This window comes from Podarcis vaucheri (genome assembly GCF_965113315.1).
Source record: "Podarcis vaucheri genome assembly, chromosome: 1".
In the NCBI taxonomy this organism is placed as follows: Eukaryota; Metazoa; Chordata; class Lepidosauria; order Squamata; family Lacertidae; genus Podarcis; species Podarcis vaucheri.
Genome location: NC_138759.1, coordinates 113,502,366 through 113,523,232, shown reverse-complemented (window position 1 = coordinate 113,523,232; position 20,867 = coordinate 113,502,366). Strand labels below are relative to the sequence as shown.

General features: G+C 44.5%; 1 protein-coding gene across 1 annotated transcript; it reads left to right on the top strand.

Annotated features, from left to right (window-relative positions):
* Window positions 1–13,628: 13,628 nt before the first annotated feature.
* On the top strand, window positions 13,629–20,640 carry SPC25 (SPC25 component of NDC80 kinetochore complex). Its single transcript, XM_082237067.1, has 7 exons — window positions 13,629–13,832; window positions 15,604–15,761; window positions 16,217–16,282; window positions 17,684–17,830; window positions 18,505–18,600; window positions 20,096–20,194; window positions 20,443–20,640. Exons 2-7 carry the CDS (start codon window positions 15,608–15,610, stop codon window positions 20,565–20,567), a joined length of 687 nt encoding a protein of 228 aa, XP_082093193.1. The 5' UTR covers window positions 13,629–13,832; window positions 15,604–15,607; the 3' UTR covers window positions 20,568–20,640.
* Window positions 20,641–20,867: the final 227 nt, after the last annotated feature.

The window sequence follows — 20,867 nt, the reverse complement described above, 5'->3', positions numbered from 1 at the left end:
TAGCTAACTCATATACCTTCTTGCAAAGCACAGTTCAGCCCCTTGGCATCCCTTTAGCCAATGATTGACAATTTCCTATGGTCATTGATGCATATTCATTAAAGCTCAACCAATTAATAAATTGGTGTGTTCTTTCGGTTCCAAGTTGCCTATTCCACTAGGTGGCGCTACTGGCTTATAACCTATTTACCAGTTCCTGGAACTGGGCTTGAGCAGGTGTTTACTGGAACTGCGTCCTGTGGTTTTGACAGTTTCTTTCTCTGGTTAGCTACGTCCTGTTTGTCAGGGGTCGTTTCTCAGAAATGGCAAAACTGGCCAACCACAAGCTTCCTGCACCTGCAGACATCTTAACTGTGACCTACTTGCTGTTTGTAACGCTTGCTGTTTGCAAAGCAAGAGAGAGAAGAATAGTTTTAGCTGCAACAGAGAAATGGCTTTTGCAACAGAAAAATGGCTTTTAGAGGTTAAACATGGTTCTGGCCTGGCTCTCAACTGGACAGCCTGGCTTCCAATCCTTCATTCCCCCCTTTCCATCACGAAAATGCTGTGACCGGTACGGTTCTCCATTTTCGCTTGATGGACCTATAGGTACAATATCATAGAGAGCCAGGAAATGTACACTTCTGTGGATACACGGGCCTCCCTCTATGACCCTGTCAAGTCTTCAAATACCCAACACTCAGACCTGTTCAGGCTCTTGGCCACAGCCGTGGTCATGTTCAGGAAGGTGTTCTCCCTCCACCCGGTGGCCATCTGAGAGGTGAGAACCATCAGGAGGCAGGGTATGATCCACATCCTGATTCGAGGAATGTTCGGTGGCCCAGAACAAAGAACTGTACCACCAACACAGAAATACCACAGGCCAAAGGGATGGTGGCCCATGAAGGCCAGGTCATGTGGGCCTCTAACTCCTGGCCCTACTGAGGCGTGAACAGCATCTACACACAAAACGTTCCCACTCTACACAGGGAAAAGTGGCCGCCTGACACTGATACACTGCTAGGCCTCGGGAGCTATAGGGATGGCAATAGACTCTGTAAAGTTCAAAGGCTGGTCCTACTGGGTGGAGGTCACCTACGTGGTCTCTGACCAGGGCCTATGGAGGCTGAAGCCTGGGGTGGCAACCCTTATGCAGCCACAAGAATACCCTACCACATTCAAGGGTATTAGATGTGGAGTTACCAGGCCCAGTTGTTCAGGCAGTATTCTGGGATTTTTGGCAGGCTCGAGCCACCACGACAACCACAGGTGGGGCTGCAGGATTTACTGACACTTGTTCAGCAATTTCAATACGCACCTGGTTCAGGCTCCCTCCCCTGCAATATTTGCATTAAGATAGGCTCCGTCCCATGCAACACCTGGATTAAGATTAGGACCTGGTCTACCAGATGAGGTTGGTACAGTGCTCTACCCCCTGAGTGACAGTTGGTTACCCCCCCACAACAGCAAGAGCGGTCCAGAACTCGATAGATTTCGACCGTCTCTGCAACTTCCCATAGGAGCAGTACCCATGTGCGCTGGACAGTGGTGTGGAAGAGAAGCCACAGTGGGGTAGTGGGATGTTTCAATACGGCAACCTCATCAAACCCCTGTTCCCAATAGCCAATGAGCACGCCATTTCTTACCACTGGCAAGACGAACCAGTCGTAGCAGAGGTCCGCAGGCCAATAGGGTCGGTATGGCTCGGTGGGGTCAGGTCAATAGGACATAGAGCAAATCAACACAGAACATAATAGAGAAAAGGGAAAAGTCCTTGTGAAAGTCCTTGTGATGATCAGTCGTAGGATCGCGTTGCCCGTGGCCCAACGCTGTTCCCGGTAGCGTCAGACACAAGGTGATGATCAGCTGCGTGTGATGCACCCAGGGAATCACGTCAGCTACTCTCACCGCAGTTGGGATGGAGAGGAGGACGGTATACGGGCCTCGCCACTTAGGGATGAGGGGGTTGCGCTTCCACGCTGTCACCCGGCTGGAACTGGTGGACCGGCTCAGCGAGACTGCACGGTGTAGGCTCGAGGTAATACCTGGAAAGGGAAGCAAACACACACGGGGACAGGAATTGCACTTGTTCCTGAGTGATGTGATCTCCCACCCGCCCCAAACTGGCGGGGATGTCTCGGACGAAAGGGGGTGGTCTGCCATACAAAAGTTCAAAGGGTGATAGTCTCAGTCTCTTGGTTGGAGCGCTCCGAATCCGAAACAAGGTAATGGGCAGGACATCTATCCAGTGTAGTCCCGTCTCCTGGGTCAGCTTGGCCAAGTGGGTCTTCAAGGTGTGATTCATAAGTTCAGGTTTTCCCGAACTCTGGGGTCTGTAGGCTGCGTGTAGCCTTCAGTTTATCTGCAGTGCCTTGCACACTTCTTGCACACTTCATCAATGAAGGCAGGGCCATTGTCACTGCCAATACTTCTGTGGAGGCCACTGTCCAACCCGTCAGGGTGCAGACAAACACAAGCAGGTATTTGATGCCCCTAACTGGAGGTAGTTCAGTGAAGTCCACAATCAGGCTTTCCATAGGGGTAAAGGTCACGTGTTGTACACCCGGTGGGGGAAGGTGGCCTTGCCTAGGGTTGTTCTTGGCGCACAGGACACACTTTTGGGAGATAGCAGCAATTAGTTGGGATAGGTTGGGGATGTAGAGTATTCTCCCAAGGTGTGCTTTAGCAGCTGGGCTTCCTATGTGAGTAGACTCGTGGTAGTTCTTTACAATCACGCTGGCTAGATGCTGGGGCACAAAAACACGGTTGTCTGGTAGATGGAACCATCCCTCCTGGAGTGTTGCTCCTTCCTGGCGTGCCCACTGTTGTTCCTCCGGTGTGTAGCGTGGTTCCACATCGTCTGGAGTGAGTTGTGGGATGAGGGCTGCGTTGAGTGCTGGTGGAGGTTTCAAAGCTGCTTCACGAGCTGCGTTGTCTGCCTTCCGGTTGCCCCTAGTGACCATGTCCTGGCCTCTCCGATGGCCTTTGCAGTGCATCACGGCAATCTCTTCGGAACCCCATACTGCTTCCAGTAACATCTCAACTCCTGGAAGTTAGCCTTGCATCTAGTTGCCAATTGCAGGACAATGCCTTTTGCTGTTGGACTTCGCCTCAGAGTACAAACAACTCTTGGAGACTTTGGCTTTCTTAGAGCTCTTGGAACGGCTTGCCTGGCTTGCCTGGCTTGCACCCCCACTTCTGGGTGCTCTGCTGCTTGAGGAACAACTTGTAACTGCCTTCCTCTTCCCTTCTCTCAGCCTCTTTCCAGCCCACAGTCCATCACACAGATTTATTGAAGCGTAGAAACAACTTCCCAAAACAGCCTCAGCCCCCTCTGGCCTTGGTAGTTTTTCTGGGCATCCTCTAGCCCCCTCTGGGCTTTCTGGGCGTCCCACAGCCCCTTCTGGTCTGGCTGCCACTGTGGCCTGACATGCTGTCTTCAGTGGCTGCCACGCTACCCAGGGCTTCCTCCCTTGGAGTATTGGCAACAGCCAAGAATCAAGGCTGGCCCTTAAAATGGCTAGGACCCTTTGGTCTCTCTAGAACATCAGGCACGTCTGCTTCACAAGCTTCCACTGCGCCTGCAGACTTCTCAATGGGTTGGGCAAAGCCTGTTTCAGCCTGTGTATCCCTTATATTCCATAAGGGTGAGAACCGAATGGGGCACATTCACATGCATCTCCTGGCCAAACATGAACCTGTCTGCTTCTTCCACTAGTGTGACGGTGGCAGTGACAGCCCACAGACAGGGTGGCCAGCCTTTCACTGTGGAATCTAATTGCTTGATAGTCTCAAAGGCTTCTTGTTGGGCCGGTCCCCACTCAAAGGGGTCTCTTTCTCTTCCTCTGGTACTCTCATTTAGAGGTTTTGCTAAAATACTGAAGCCTAGGATCCCGATTTTGCAAAAGCCTGCTGCTCCACAACTTTAAGCTTGTCTTTTAGGGATATCACAATCTCTGCCTTTCCTTGCAGTGACCTTCTGACAATTTCTAGATGGTCAGTATGTTCAGCAAGTTGTCTGGATAAATTAGCTAAATCTTCATCCCTTCTTTTGCATTTTGTAAAGTGAGCTGGTTGTGTGAATCTTTCACTGATTTCAGCTCATTCACAAAACTTTGTTCTTTGTTTTTCTTTTAATTTTAGTAACTTGTTCAATTTCTCCTTTACAGAGATATGTTCATCAACCTGGGATTTAAGATGGTCTGTTCCCTCCTTACATTCTATTTCTGTTTCTTGCAATTTTTAGCTGATTTACTTATTTGTTCTTTAAGCAATTTAATTTGTGACTCACACTCCATGAGTTTGTTGTTTTAAGTAACATCACAAGTATTGATTGCAGAATGAAGATCTTTAACTGTTTGGCTAGTCTCTTTGTTTTGCCTAACAAATTCTTCATTCTCTTTTGTTTTACTAGCGTTTTCAATTTTTCTTTTTTTTCTCAGCCAGTTATGATTTTTATTGCATTTAACTGCTCAGAAAGTTCTGAAAGCTTTCTGCCTCCACTGTTCACACCTTTGCTTTGTACATCCTTCAGCAATTTCCCTGTCTTGCATTTCATACTCTTTGCACTTGATCTGACATTTCAGAATATTAATCTTCTCAGAATACACATTTGTATTTGAAATAATAGCAGAAATTTCTTTGTCTTCCTCCATGCCTCTGGAGGTCTTGAATTAGTTGAGACCTCTCTTCTAAATGACTTGTGTTTAATCTATTAAGTCCTTCATTTGTCTGCTCAAGATCCTGTTACATTAATTCTATAGCAGCATCCTGTTTCATGCTCTTTTCTTTTATTTTCCTCTGTTAATGCAGTAATAACTGCTTACTGTTCTGTACACTCTTCTCCATAAACACTGCACTTCTTTTGGACATCTTCCCTCTCCAAAACCTGACATGAGGGAGTGACTTTGCAATGTTCAGTCCTGCATTTCTTCAACCGGGGGGGGGGGTTGTCATCTACAACCTTCAGCCAGTTGTCTATATAGGGGATCTGGTCAGGATGTCCCCCCCCTGGTCTATGCCATAGTCTCCGCTGAATCCCTTCTTGAAGTTGTTTAACATACATTGAAGGGGAATTACTGGACCTTTCAAGCCTCCCCCCTCCCATTTTCAGTATGGCCCTATACAGCGTCCCCACACCAAACACTCACACATTCATTTCGCAACTTTTCTCGCCCAGGTGCGGTCGCCCGACTGGGAAACGGAGTACTTGTTGCTACGACCCCAGGGGAATGCCCCGGGGTAACACACATACATGCACAAAATGCCTCTCTCGCCAGACGTTGTACCATACACTAACCACCCTGTGCCCCCCCTTTCTCTCCTTCCTAATACTAAAGCGTGGGTGGTTCTCAGGGGTCAACCCTTCTACTTAATGCCACTATCCACGCTGGAGATTTGATCAGAACCTCCCTTCTCCTTAATTAAAAGGAGGATTTCCTATCCCCTCAGGGCTTGTTGCCATGTACTCACCCCAGCCGGCTGTTCTCTGCCCTGTCCTCCCAACCTCTGCTCTTCAAATCCGTTGTCCTCTGTCCCAGGATACAGCAAGAGGGTCAAGTTGCCTTCTGTCCCCCTCCGAAGAAAAGGTTCGGTGTGCACCTGGAAGCCAGGAGGTCTGTTGGCCCTCCGCCGTCACTGCCCAGAGGGCAAGGGAGCTGCCTCCTGGTCTCTGAGGACACTTAAAGTCCTTCTGATCCGAGTCACTTTTGGCACCAGAAATGAAAGGGACTTCAGAAATACAGACCAGGAATGAAAAAATCAGGCAGCAAAGTTTCTTAAAGAAAAAGTTTTTTTTATTTGGATTTTTGTCAGACAAAAAGCAAATAGGGTGCATTCAGGAAAATGAAGAATGCCCCCCCTCCTTGGGGGTAGCTAACTCATATACCTTCTTGCAAAGCACAGTTCAGCCCCTTGGCATCCCTTTAGCCAATGATTGACAATTTCCTATGGTCATTGATGCATATTCATTAAAGCTCAACCAATTAATAAATTGGTGTGTCCTTTCGGTTCCAAGTTGCCTATTCCACTAGGTGGCGCTACTGGCTTATAACCTATTTACCAGTTCCTGGAACTGGGCTTGAGCAGGTGTTTACTGGAACTGCGTCCTGTGGTTTTGACAGTTTCTTTCTCTGGTTAGCTACGTCCTGTTTGTCAGGGGTCGTTTCTCAGAAATGGCAAAACTGGCCAACCACAAGCTTCCTGCACCTGCAGACATCTTAACTGTGACCTACTTGCTGTTTGTAACGCTTGCTGTTTGCAAAGCAAGAGAGAGAAGAATAGTTTTAGCTGCAACAGAGAAATGGCTTTTGCAACAGAAAAATGGCTTTTAGAGGTTAAACATGGTTCTGGCCTGGCTCTCAACTGGACAGCCTGGCTTCCAATCCTTCAATCTGACTGGGCTGCACCAGCCACTCTGGCCGGCATCCAACATATATAAAAGCATAATAAAACATTAATCTTTTTTTTTTACTTTCCTATACAGGGCTGACTTCAGGTGTATTCTAAAGGTCGTTGGCTCCTTGGCTCGGGGGGGGGGGGTCACAGAACTCCATACCTGCCAACATTTCCCCAATGAAAATAGGGACATCGTAAGGAAAAGCGGGACATTCCAGGATCAAATTAGAAAAACTGGGGTGGCATCTGTAAATCCAGGACTGTCCCTGGAAGAAAGGGACACTGGGAGGGTCTGACTTGGGCAAGGCCTGATGGTTTAAGTGATGCAGTAGAGTTCAAATCCTTCCCCTAAGAATTCTGTCTCCTATATGCAGGTCTGCTATTCACCGGCCTATGGAGATTGCTGTATATGGAATTGCAATTCTTCGGTCCTTATTCCCCACCCACAGCCCCACTGGTGAAAAGGCTGGTGCTCCTAGGAGAGGCTCTCTCTGAAGAGAGACTTGGAGCTTTTGCTGCAGGCAGTGCTTTTCTTCTAAAAAAAATGTCTAGGGGTACTCTCATTTTCCTACTCATATTGAAATACTGCCCCCCAATGAGGCCAAACTTAGATTCACAAAATGTTTAGGGGTCGTATGCGTACCCCTGCGTACCCCCAGGAAAAAAGCACTGGCTGCACGCCACGGTGTTCTGCAGTGCTGATCAACAGTGGCCCTCCGACAATGGTTCCGGTACAAAAACGTACAACCAATTGTACTTTTGCAACGTTTTCAGTTTACAAAGGGCCTCTTCAGACTGGGGTTTTATTCTGGGTGTGTCCTGCTGTTGCCTCCATGCCCTGCTTGTGGGTTTCCAATTGGCCACTGTGGAAAATGGTCTAATCTACTGGACTGGATGGCTCCATGAATCTCCTCCAGGAGGTTCCTTTATGTTTTGAAATTCTGTTCACTCTCGATTGACATTATTTACTGGGCGGGCAGAGCGGGGGGGGGGCGGGCATGGAAATAAAGCAACAAAAAAAAGTGATAGTCCAAAGAAGAATTTTGCAAGGTTTCTAAGGCCGTGAATATCAACTAGGATTCTGAGGGGTGGCTCTAGAGGTGCAAAGCATTTCACACAGCTTGCATCTCACTGCCACCCTGCAAGAGCCTAGGATAACTGCTAGGACACTCCCAAATTTTGTCATGTATGTTCATGACAGGTGTAGTGGTTGGCAAGCTTATCTGTCATTGCTGGTCTTCTCATTGAGAAGCTCCTGATAAGCACCCAACAAGCATCTCTGGGATCTCCATACCTCAGTTTGCAAACCTTTTAACTAATGCAAGAAAATGTCCATGATTACTGTACGCATATTATCAAAGTAAACATGATGTGATAACCGAGGTCAGGTGTTGCTAAGCAAATGTTTGCAAGAAGGACAAGGCAGCAAAGCAAAATGACTTCTCTAACAGTGTTAGCTGAAGTCCACTTACCCTTGGTACACAATGTTTTTTCATTCATGGCAACAATAACATTAACTTCAGGCGTCATCAGAGATCAGGCAGCAAATTTCTTTCCCCCTCCACTTAGAGTCAGAATGGAACATTGATGATAAAATCCATCATCTAGAACGACTGGAATGAAAAATAATGATGAAGAAGATCCAAAATTCAGTTAATTTGTTTTGTTCAGAATTATCAAATTTTGATGAGCATCCATTTATCATGTGTCCCATGGAGACTTCTTGGTAAAACTGGTCTGACTGATTGCTGACCATGAGATTCCTTTTCATGCCTCACATGCAAGTTCCAAATAGTGCATCTTATAGTGCATTGTCCAGTACTGACATTTTGGACCTAATGAATATACGTGGTAGCTCCTGGGCTAGGACCAACAATCACAGCAGCATTGTGGACCTTTGTCCTGAACCTCTGACCCCTGAGTCCCACTGACAAATACAGTAGGTCACGTCCAAAGCTCAACAGCCGAGATACACAGTCCAGGGTCAATCCAAATAGGCCAAGCACAAAGTCCAATAGTCAGGAAATACAGTCCAACCCAAAGAACAGTCCTGTAGAGGTTCTAGAGCTCCAAGTCAAGGTTCATCAACATAGAAAGATAGGCAGACACAGCCCAACAGCCCTACTCCCCTTTTCGCTTTTGAGTCTTGATTGTAGCACCTGGGCTTGATAAGGCATGTGACCCTCACCTGTCCTGAAGTTCAATCCAGCTGAGGAATTCTCTCAGAACTAAGGAGCCCCACTTGGCAGGCTGTGGGCCTTTGCCTGCCTCAGCCTCCCAGAACATACTTCCCACGGCTCCCTCAGAGCCCGCCTTGTTTGTGGAGACCCCTTTGGCTCTGATGATGGGGCCTGCTGCTCTGGTCTCTGCACACTGAACCGCATCCCCTCACTGTCCCCTGTCATCCTGTGAGCACTTCCCACAAAACCACCCTCTCCCCGGCTTGCCCCAGTGGGTCCCAGTTGCAGCTACACCCCTCGCCAAGATCCTCTTTCTCCTCCCCATTGTCCTGCCTGTTTGTGACAACCTTACTGTTTGTTATGGGGTCTTGTTGAGCTGCTTGGAAAAGCATCTATTATCAGTTGTACCTTGCATCATCATCATCATCATCATGGTTGAATTTATCAGGTGAGACTGTGCTAAAGACTTAACAGGATTTCCCCACTGAGGCAGAGCTTTCTGTACTCTGTCCTTTATGAGCAGATTTGGAAAAATCTGCAAATTTTTTCATCCTTCTCCAAGAAGCAAAGAAATAAAACTCTGTCATTGTTACATAAAACAGGTGTGTTTTTTTTTAAATTGGAGATGAGCAATCCTAATAAAAGAACTGAGAATTGCTAACAAACTCTGTCAGGTGAGTGCTGGCTCCTTTTTGTGTTCTGTAGATACATTTTCGTCAATGGGAAAATAATAAAGCCGGGAGGAAGCCATTGCTGCATTTCAAATGCAGTCTCTAATCAGCACCTGCACAGACGGAGAAGACACGCTGGCAGCCTGCTAGACAACAGGTAAAAATAGAAGAATGCAATATAATTCACTGGATCTAAAAAGGCCAGGGAAACACAAAAGCTCTTTGGAGAGCGATGCTAAAGATCAACGCATGCGGCACAGAACTATTTTTGCAACAGGTAAATGAATGGATTCAGCTCTTCCTGCTGCACACAGCACTCATTAGGAAACAACAAACAGCGATTTAAAAAGCAAGAGGATGATGTGTTCCCAAACTCAAGGCAGGTGACATGAAAGAAATATTCAGCCTACAAGTACTGAAGAAGAACCAATTGCAGAGCACACAGTCTATTATTATAAAAGCTGTTTTATTGTAGCAGTTCAGCTAGCAGTCTGATTCTTTGCTCTTTATCCCATTCTGGCCCAGAATTTATGAGAGGTGCAAAATAGCCATCTCACAGTGAACTACTACTCAGAAGTAAACTCCATTTTGTTGGCACTTGCAGCCTAAGGGAGTGAGTCCTTGCAGCTTTAATGACATATATAGAGGTTGTGAAATGGAAAAGAAATATCTACGCTTGCATTAAATTTAACGAAAGGGAAATGAAAATCAATGCTAACCTAATTTATTTATTGTTAGACATTCTGTGGACAGATGGTTTTAAAAAGATTTTCTCTCTGTCTGCAAAAACAGGATTTCAGAACAACATGTTGACAAGGCAGGGAGAAAATACCCTAGTGTGCCGAGTTTTGTACAACCAGAAGTGCATCCCTATTTCCTTTCTGTGCTGAATATTTAATGGAAAGCTTAGAAAAACACTTTATTATATTGGGGATTACCACCTTACAAATACTATATATAATTTTGAAATACGTTTTATGGGCTCATTAACTGTGTACTCCATATGCTGCTAAATTAGCTTCTAAAATCTATGCCATCTACCAACTGTCTTGTAACTTACGGTATATTTTGGGGTTCTGCAAACCCAAACATAATATCAAAGGCAATTCTTCCTGAACCAACTGTTCTTCTACTGTGGAGATTCCCCAACATTATTACAAATAACCTATGGGATAACGAGCCTATTATAACCAGCATGCTTAAGTCTAAGGGATTAAGACATAGAGTAAGCTGTACTGCCAGGTTTAGCTCACTTTGGGATAGACTAGGTCAGGCTTCCTCAACCTCGGCCCTCCAGATGTTTTGAGACTACAATTCCCATCATCCCTGACCACTGGTCCTGCTGGCTAGGGATCATGGGAGTTGTAGGCAAAAAACATCTGGAGGGCCGAGGTTGAGGAATCCTGGACTAGGCAATTAAGCCCTTATTCCCCTTCAGTCTACCAGAGAAGTTCAAGTTGTGAGGAGGGCTCAGCTGGTTGCTGCAGCTCAGACCGCATGGCTCTAAAACGCTGCTCTTGAGTTCCTAAACCAATAATTTAGGAACTTTCACCACTGTAACTAAGCCAAGTTTTACTGTCCCGAACTCTCCAGGAAAGCACATGAATTTGACCTTTGGTGAGTTTGCAAGTAAACCTTTTTTAACTCACCAAACGTGGTCATTTTCTGGGAGGAACTTGGGAAGGAACTTGGAAGGGCATACAGTGGTACCTCGGGTTACATACGCTTCAGGTTACAGACTCTGCTAACCCAGAAATAGTACCTCAGATTAAGAACTTTGCTTCAGGATGAGAACAGAAATCGTGCTCCGGCGGCGCCAGCAGGAGGCCCCATTAGCTAAAGTGGTGCTTCAGGTTAAGAACAGTTTCAGGTTAAGAACGGACCTCCAGACCACAACCTCACGTATTATGTGATCAGTCTTCACTGAAACAGCATCTGTACAGTCCTTGTATTATCTCTATTACACGTTTGTTATGTACTGAGTTGAATAGGATCCAAAAGGCAGCAGTCTGATTGGTCCAAGAACAATAGGATTCAGAATGCAGCAGTCTGATTGGTCCTAGAACAATAGGATTCAGACTGCAGCAGTCTGATTGGTCCACAGGAGCCACCCAATCTAGTTCCAGGTGGAAGGGAATCCGCAACCTGATTGGCCTGCAGGAGAATCCCGGAATTAGCCAATCACGTGGGGCCCATTGTGTAAATAATGTATATAAGTCAGACATTCTGGGGGAACTCCATTCCTCCTCACCACTATGAGCTGAATAAAGAGCATGAAATCCACACTCGACTCTGTGTATATTGCAATGTTTGTTTTTTATATGTAAAATTCTCTGCAAACAAAAAGCAAAAACCATGGTTGCCCGTACCAGTTGCAAAGGTTCAGAAAAAGGAAACCCAAGTGACCAAGGGGTGGAGCAGATTATAAGTAACATTCAGGGCTTTTTTGTTTAGAGAAAGGGTAGGAGAAGACATGATAAGAGGTGCAGAAAATTATTCCTGGTGTGGAGATAACGGACAGAGAGGTTCACCCCCTCTCCTTTTCATAGTACAAAGCTTGAGGACACCTATGTTGCAAGATCCGAGATAGATAAAGTATTTAATCACACTCTGTATAGTTCATAGAATCATAGAGTTGGAAGAGACCACAAGGGCCATCGAGTCCAACCCCCTGCCAAGCAGGAAACACCATCAGAGCACTCCTGACATATGGTTGTCAAGCCTCTGCTTAAAGACCTCCAAAGTAGGAGACTCCACCACACTCCTTGGCAGCAAATTCCACTGTCGAACAGCTCTTACTGTCAGGAAGTTCTTCCTAATGTTTAGGTGGAATCTTCTTTCTTGTAGTTTGGATCCATTGCTCCGTGTCCGCTTCTCTGGAGCAGCAGAAAACAACCTTTCTCCCTCCTCTATGTGACATCCTTTTATATATTTGAACATGGCTATCATATCACCCCTTAACCTCCTCTTCTCCAGGCTAAACATGTCCAGCTCCCTTAGCCGTTCCTCATAAGGCATCGTTTCCAGGCCTTTGACCATTTTGGTTGCCCTCCTCTGGAAACGTTCCAGTTTGTCAGTGTCCTTCTTGAACTGTGGTGCCCAGAACTGGACACAGTATTCCAGGTGAGGTCTGACCAGAGCAGAATACAGTTCCACTATTACTTCCCTTGATCTAGACGCTATACTCCTATTGATGCAGCCCAGAATTGCATTGGCTTTTTTAGCTGCTGCGTCACACTGTTGACTCATGTCAACTTTGTGGTCAACTTGTTAAACTAGTTAAACTATAGAATCTGCTTTCCAAAGATAAGTGAGGGCTGCCAATTTGGATGGTTTTAAGAGCATTAGATATATTCATGGAGAATAAGGTTATCAATGGCTACTAACCACAATGGTTAAGTTCTGCTTCCACTGTTGAAGGCAGTATGCTCCTGAAACCACAGGGAGGGGAGAAGGGCTCTTGTGGTCAAATCCTGCTTGTGGTTTTCCCACACGCATCTGGTTGACCTCTGTGAGAACAGAAAGAGAAGGGCCTTTGGCCTGATGCAGCAGGGGCACATCTTAGATGCCACCCTTTATTTCCCCTTTGCCTAGGTAGGGCTCCGGACTCCAGTGCACTTACAAGATTCAGGATTCTTAGCCATGACTGTTACCATGACACAAGAGCTTTAAATATAGGTTCAGTCCCTGGGATCTCCAGTTAAAAGGTGTGTTTGTGTGTTTCAGTGTCAGTCAAGTCAGGTAGCATCCTTGGAGAGCCACTACCAGGCTATTGGGTTGTTGTTTTTATTTTTGTTAGGTATTTTGTGGTTTTATATCTTGATTTTATTCTGTGAACTGCCCTGAGACCCCTGGGTATAGAGCGGTATATAAATTCAATAAATAGTAGAAGAAGATAGCACTAGCCTATAATTTTATTACTATTATTTTTATTACCTATTACATTTCTATACCTCCACTCTTCCCAGTTTACAGTTTACAATATCAACACACAATAATACACAATATATGAACAACTAGTCTGGAGCTTGGCATAGTTGGGTGGCATCGGTCCTGGATGCGTTAGTTGAGATTTCCCTGCATTGCAGGGGGTTGGACTGGATGACCTTTGGGGATCCCTTCCAACTCTCTGATTCGGTGGCAAGGTAGCACCCCCTGCGGGAAGCAGGATCAGAGAGGCCGCTCGTGATCTGAGAGCAGTCAGAGTATAATTAGGGGACGTGTTGGGCGCTTTAACCCGCTCTCGTCGTTGAGAGAAAACCGAACTACAATTCCCACCATGCAAATCGTCACCCGTCATCTCTTTGGCCAATAGCGAAGAGAGAACCTGACGTCACCGGTGACTTCAATGCACGCGGACCAATCGCTGGGTCCGTTGTGCGGCGCACGCTGAGCGCGAAGGAGGAAAGCGGCCGTTGGCCGTTGGCGGCGGGCGCGAAGGCGACGCGCGTTTTGAACAAAGCGGCGGCAGAGCTGAGCGAGTCGGGAGGCCGCGCGCGGGGCGTGCGTTGAGTCGCAGCCCCGCTCCGAGAACAAGGCGACCTGGACACGGACCCTTGTTCGCAGCCGGGAGACAGGCTCCGGTTTGCAGCCGCGGCGTCCCTTGGTATGGGGGGGGGGAGGAGGACTCGTCTATTGTTATATAAATATGTAGTGTGTGTGTGTGTGTGTGTGTGTGTGTGTGTACACATGCGTATGTGTACATGCGTATGTGTGTACACACATATAATGGTGTGTATAGATAGTGAGTGGATATTATGTGAATGTGTGTCTGTACATGTGTGTACGTATATGCAGTGTATGTATATGTGTAGTGTGTGTGTATATATAGTGTGTGGATCTATACAGTATAGTATATCTGTGTGTGTGTTTGTTTATATATGTAGTGTGTGTGTGTGTGTGTGTGTGTGTATAGATAGATATAGATATAGCGTGTGGCTATGTATAGTATATATGTTTTTGAGTGGTGTGTATATAGGGGGTGGGCGCACACACACACACACACACACTTATGCACACACACAGAGAGAATTCAGTTCTTGCCAGGCAAAGTAGAACCTTTTTTTTTTTTAAAAAAGAATCTCCTGATTTTTTTCATGTTAAATAGTCTATCTCCATACTTAGGGGCCTGGGGAGCCCCTTACGATCCCTGCTTAGAATCATAGAGTTGTAGATTTGGAAGGGACTCCAATGATTAAAAACTTATTAGAGAGGCATCGTCCTTAACGTCGTGAGGGCCTCATTTTCAGGAAGATTCTTGAAAGAAAGAAAGGAAGAAAGTGGCCGGTCAGAAAGCAGGACTGGCTTTTTATTTACTCCGCCAACTAGATTTCAAAGAATCATAGAACTGTAGGGTTGAAAGGGACCTCAGATGTAATCTAGTCCAACCCCGTGTAGTGCCGGAATGTTTTAGCCTGAACCCACAGCCCTGAGATTCAGAATCTAATGCTCTACCAACTGGGCTATCCTGAGGGTGAACAGTTTCATCTCTTCTTACATATGGTTTGATTTTGCTACTGGATTTCTTCCCCTGGAAAGCTTCTTTGGCCTCACACCCCTTTTTTAAAATGGTAAAGCTGGCAACACCTGGATGGAGTTGGGCAGCTTGTCTTGTGTGAGGGGAGGGATTTACACTTCCCTTGAAGGTGAGCTGTAGTTGAAGGGAGCATCTGCACCCAAACATTGCCAATGGCGGTGCAAGGAGTATCAGTGGCCAAGCTAGTTTGTCTGCTGCGATCATATTCCTGGGGAAACTTGAGCTAGTAAGTCATGCTCTGACTCCTTCCAAGCTGAATTATTAGCACTGTAAGTAAGGTAGCTTTTAAAGATGGTTTGGAAACTCCGTTTGGCACAGGATGCTGCATATTGCAGCAATTCTGTACTGGTAACATATTTTGGGTTTGGGACTTGTCTATGCGAAGGGCTGCCTGCTCATACAAAACCTTATAACAGAAAATCAGGCCCTGCAGTCTCACCCATCACTAAGAGGCAGTTACCAAGAGCAAGGCTTTCTTGGCAGTTGATGAAACTCACTCCCACTAAAAATTTATTTGGCTCCATCATTATTTAGTATTTAAAGAATTAAGTTGTATTCATTTTGAAGGGTTATGTGTATGTTAGGATTAATTTTATATGTTTTGTCATGTTGAGAATTACATAGGGTCTTGTGCAAGCTTTTATGGCTAATGATAGCATTCAGTTGTAAACAGCCCAACACTTATTCTGATACCTAGATTTTTGCCCTTTAAAATCTAAATGACTTGGATACGTGGGATTTTTCAATAAGCAATTATTTTACGTTTGCCCAGGAAATCAGCAAGCCTGTCTTGGAGAAGCCTGGAGAAACTTCTGGTGACTATACCATAATCTATTTTTAGAATCATGGCCCAGGAAAAAGGTGATGATGAACTGGCAAAACTTGCAGAACACATGAAGGAATTATGGACTAAGTTCAAAACCACTTGTAGCAATGAGAAGATTGACCAGACACTGAGGCTGAGTGATTTATGCATGGAGTCTTTATGCAAACTTTCAGGTACAATTTTATATGGATTATTGCTATTAAATTATTGTTAATTGACACTTCCTACCACGGAGGCAAAGGTGCTCTACACAGAAACAGTTTCCTATGTGCAAGGGATGCTAAACTGCAATTCTGAGAAAATGGTGTTCTTTAAAACATTTGTGGAATGCAGGACACACCCTAGTAGCAGTCCCCTTCCATGGCTGAGAAGCTGTTGGGAGGGAGGCTGGTGGGGGAGAAAGAAAAGACAAATTGGGTCCCATGTCATCCCATCTCCTGCACTTGTCTCTCAGCAATGTTGGGTTGGGGAGGCATATCTGGGTATAAATAAAATTTGGTGAGGGCCAAGACTTTCAGCATAGATTATCAGCAAAAGTTATCTGTTTTGTATACATTGTTTATAAACCAGCACAAATGTTTCAGGAGTGGGCTGGCAAATAACTGTTTTGTTTTGTTTTTAATTACAGATAAATGGTCGAACAGATTAATAGATGGGGACAAGATGATCACTAAATTTCATGAGTACACAGATGGTAGAGTATGAGTTGTTCATGAAATATTTTTGCATGGGTACATACCTTCTTGTCTCCCCTTTTCTGCAACCCCCACCCTGTACACAAACTAACTTGATGCCATCTTCTTCCTAAGCACCCTTTTCACCTTCTGCCCAATAATGAAGCAAATAGCCCCTCCTATTCTGAAGTCACTGTCATACTCTTTCACTTCACAATCATGGCCATGCTGCCCACTCCCTCCTTTTTTGCGAACTCCCTTTGCACTCCCCCATTTTCATCTTCACCTCCCTTTCCCTCCCTCCTTTTCTCAGCTCTTGCTTGCACTGAGACTGCCCCCATTTCCATGCCTCTTCCTCCCTCCAATTCTATAGCCCTCTTACGTTTGCAGACAAATCTTACTGTATCTTTAAGGTGTATAGAAATCTTAGAGCGAGCCTGTCACTTAGCTTGTTTAGTTAGAGACAGTTAAATAATGGATGTTGAAAAGATATGAGTGCTTGCTTGTTAATAAAATACCTGTTCTAAATGGCTACATGGAATCTGGAACTTAATGTAGAAGACAACACATAGTACTAGGAGTCAAACAATATTTGAAGCAGCTAAGGAATGGAAGATGGAGAGGTTTAAGTAGAGCAGGGATAAAGCAACACTAAGGGGGGGATAGGGAGTGGCAGTTTTGAACCATGGCTGAGGTTTGAGTAGAGCGAGCGAAGGTGGGGGACATGGGAAAATGTGGTGGTTGAAAACAAGGTTTGAATATAGTGAGAAGGGAGTTGAGAAATGCTTTGTTGTGTTAGCCTATAGATATTGGCTTCCAGAGATGGCCCAGCCATTAAGCAGGGTGAGCCCACGGCCTCAGGTGTCACTCTTGCAGGTACCCTGCTTTGCCCCTCTGCCAGCAGCAGAGAAGCACTGCCATCAGTGCCAATTTTGGATAAGATCACATCCATTTTATGCGAGATCTCACCTCAAATCAGTGAGATATTGTCTGAAAAAAGCACCATCGCTTCTCTGCCATGGCAAATATGGCAAATATGGCAGGGCGTGCAGTGTAACAGCAGGGCAGGTTGCCACTTTCCGTTTTGCCTCAAGCGGCAAAATAGGATGTGCTGCCTCTGTTTCTAAAATCTAAGCACCCTAAAATCTAAAATCAAACTGTTGTTCTGTTACTAAAGATTAATCAGCAGACTTTGCATTTATGGGATAAGAGGACAGGTCCTTGTCTGGATTAGAAACTTGTTAATGAGCATAAAGCTGATTATAGGAATAAGTGGACAGTTCTCACAATGGTAGTATATAAGAGGTGGGGTCTGCCAATTATTAATATCGGTAGCAATGCTTTTCAACTTGTTTGTAAATTATCAGGAATATGGGGTGAGCAGTGAGCAAAGTTTTCCAAGTTCTCCCTGTTGCTTGTAGAAGCCTGTCAGAAGAACAAATCCATTGAGGAAAAACAAGAGAAATTATCCGAAGTACTTGCTGGCCTTAAGGATGGCAGAAAGGAAGAGGCAGACTTGATGGCTACTATTCAAGAGCTCAGAGAAGAATTGATCATAAAAAGTAAAAGTAAGTCACAATCAAAATGGTGATAATGAATTCTAGTTCTGGAGAGATTGGAAAATGCCATACTATTTGAGAAATGTGTGGCAAAGGGCCACATCACGTTAGTTTAACTCCATGAAGATGATTTCCCCATAGTGAAATGTGTACTAAAATGTATGATATATTTGCCTGTGATTTATAAAAATCTGGCAGCTTAGCAAGTGTCACTTCTGAATAAATGCATTAAAATATGACACTTTTAGGAGCTTTACATGTGTGTTACATTTAGGGCAATAGAAAGGACTATGAATGCAATCCTTGGCATACTTCTGAGTAGATATACATAGGATTATATAGTAAGGCTTGCTTTCTAACTTGGGAAGCAAAATGACCCATCAAAATACCTTAATATAAAAAAACAAAACATTGGTGGGAAAGATGTGTTCATATTAAAGTATTCAGTTGAGTAGGAACAAGCCACATCAAGAAAATGAAATTTTGATGGTGCAGGTGGCTCATTAAATAGTATATATATATATATATTTTAAAGCATGGATTAACTCCTCATTTGTAGAATTCAAACGAGGCAGCAAACAAGAGAGGCCTATTTGATAGGTTTATCAAAGTTTTTTTAAAAATACAACTTTAGGTTAATGATGAAAAAAAGCACACTGCGTCTTATTTTGTTTAAATCTCAGTTAAAAGCAAGCCCCCAGAAGAAATCATGGAAAGACTTCATAAGTCTGAAAAACTATTTAAAGAGCGGCTTGGATTAGAAATACGCAAAACTGGTGGTAAGACCGATGTGTTCATTTCTATAATTTCAGGGTGTGACTAGTATTGTTTTGCTGTAGCAGAATTAATCCATTAACTGCCCAATAAAAAGTGCAACAAGTGTGAACTTGAATAGAAACAGTTTCCCATGCAAGTCTGCCCTACCACCTGTACAAAAGGCTGCTGTAAAGGAGAAAGCCATTTCCTCCAGCATATACTCGTGTGCTGCAAGTTCATTGTCTAATGGATAATTGGTGCTGATAGTTCCGGTCTTTTCTGGGTCCTATATAGATGAGTGAGAAGCAGCCACCACAACTGTTCAGTGCTGTCAGTAATCTCATTTTACAGGGGCAGCAGGGAAAAGAGGATTTTGCAATAATGGCAACAAACAGGTTGCTTTTTTGTTCACAAACCAGCTTTTCGAGATGGAACACCCTTGCATTACATCATGTGTGATTACGCTATCCGTTTTCTAAGTACCTAAACCAAAATGATGCATGCTTCTTTGGGGGGGGCGGGTTCATGTTGCCTATCCAATCAATTATCACAATCTTGGATTGTTTTACTTGCGTACAGTGGTGCCTCGCAAGACAAAAAACTCGCTAGACGCAAGGGTTTTTTGTTTTTTGAGCTGCTTCGCAAGACGATTTTCCCTATGGGCTTGCTTCACAAGACGGAAACGTCTTGCAAGTTTGTTTCCTTTTTCTTAACACCGTTAATACAGTTGTGACTTGACTTCGAGGAGCAACTCATAGAACGCGGTGTGGTAGCCTTTTTTGAGGTTTTTAAAGACTTTGGTGATTTTTGAAGCTTTTCCAAAACTTTCCCGACACCGTGCTTCACAAGACGAAAAAAATCGCAAAGCGAGAAAACTCGTGGAACGAATTAATTTCGTCTTGCGAGGCACCACTGTACTTCCATAAGGAAGAGGCCAGAAATTGGGGTTATTGTACACATTCTCTCTTCCCTTCCAAATGCACTTTTGATTGAGCAATATACTGTGCTAGGAATATGGAAAACGGGTAGGATGGTGGCATTATATAGATGATAATGATATAAGTCATCAGGGCGATATCAGTCATCAGAATAGGAATCCTATTCACTGAAGATAATAAGGCCTCTGCTCATGGAAAGGGCTCGAAATGATTTTTACTAGTTTGCCCTGCAGCCTCCTCTACCAACTCTCATGTGGTTTGAGGCTCCCTCTCACTTGGAGTGGGGGGAAGGAATTCATGAAACTTTCATTTCTTCATTCTGTGAACAGAAGCATCCCATGAGCAGAACTCCATCCGTGGATCTCTGAATCCAGCCACCTAATATTCAGAGCGTAATTTGAACAAAATAGGATGGCTGGTGCTCTCTAGACTGAGCAGATACATTTCTATGTAATGTGAATCCTTTAACTGGTAAAAATACAGTAGCAGTTTAAGACTTAGTAAAATGTTGCAGGGACATGAAACGCATGCAAATGAATGTTACCTGACACACTTAACAAAATATTGTTTTTGCCTTCAGCAACTCATTTGCAGTTTATATTCCGTTGTGTTGACCACAAAGATCTTGAGAAACCATACATACTTACCCTTACCATAAATGAAGAGGGAGCTTATGAAGGTATGCTTAAAGTTTCTGAGTACTGTTGCATTTCATAGTGGAACTGTTTTCTATAAATCTAATCTCAGATCATCATTCTCTCTCCACACACTGTAAAAAGGCATTAGCGTTTAGCTTCTGCTTTTAAAAATCATCTAATCTTTGCAGCAAGAACTGTTAACTCCAGTATATTAAGATTCACTAACTTCATAGTTTGGATAAAGTAGCAACTTATGCAACAACTTATGTTTTTCCCTATTTTCTCCTAGTGATTTCTTGTTTTCCTCCTCTGGACTGTATAGAAGAACTGCAGCAAAAAGTGAGGGAAACCAGCAATTTTTCTGCATTTATTGCTAACGTCAGGAAAGCCTTCATCGCTTTGACTTATAAATGATATGTTGTTATATATGTAAATCTGTCTGGATATCTTGTCTGTTTAAATAAAAGAAAGTAGGCATTTATCGTAACTATTTGACCTTCAGATAGAGTTTGAGTTGCACATGGGCTATGCTGCCTCTGCTTTTCATTAAGACAGATCAGATCCTGGGCTCCTCAGATTTGAACAGGGTTGCATTTGCAGATCAAAAAGTTTTGCTTGATTTAGTAGCACTAGTTTCTAGGTTACCAGCCCCCCCCCCCCCGCCCAGGCAGGGCAGATGTCATTTCCCCCTAAAGCCTTCTGTTTCATTCAGAG

Coding starts and splice junctions, on each gene's coding strand:
- SPC25 (XM_082237067.1), top strand. CDS start 15,608: ATGGCCCAGGAAAAAGGTGATGATGAACTGGCAAAACTTGCAGAACAC. Junction 17,831..18,504: donor ATTGATCATAAAAAGTAAAA/GTAAGTCACAAT, acceptor TTTAAATCTCAG/TTAAAAGCAAGCCCCCAGAA. Junction 20,195..20,442: donor TGAAGAGGGAGCTTATGAAG/GTATGCTTAAAG, acceptor ATTTTCTCCTAG/TGATTTCTTGTTTTCCTCCT.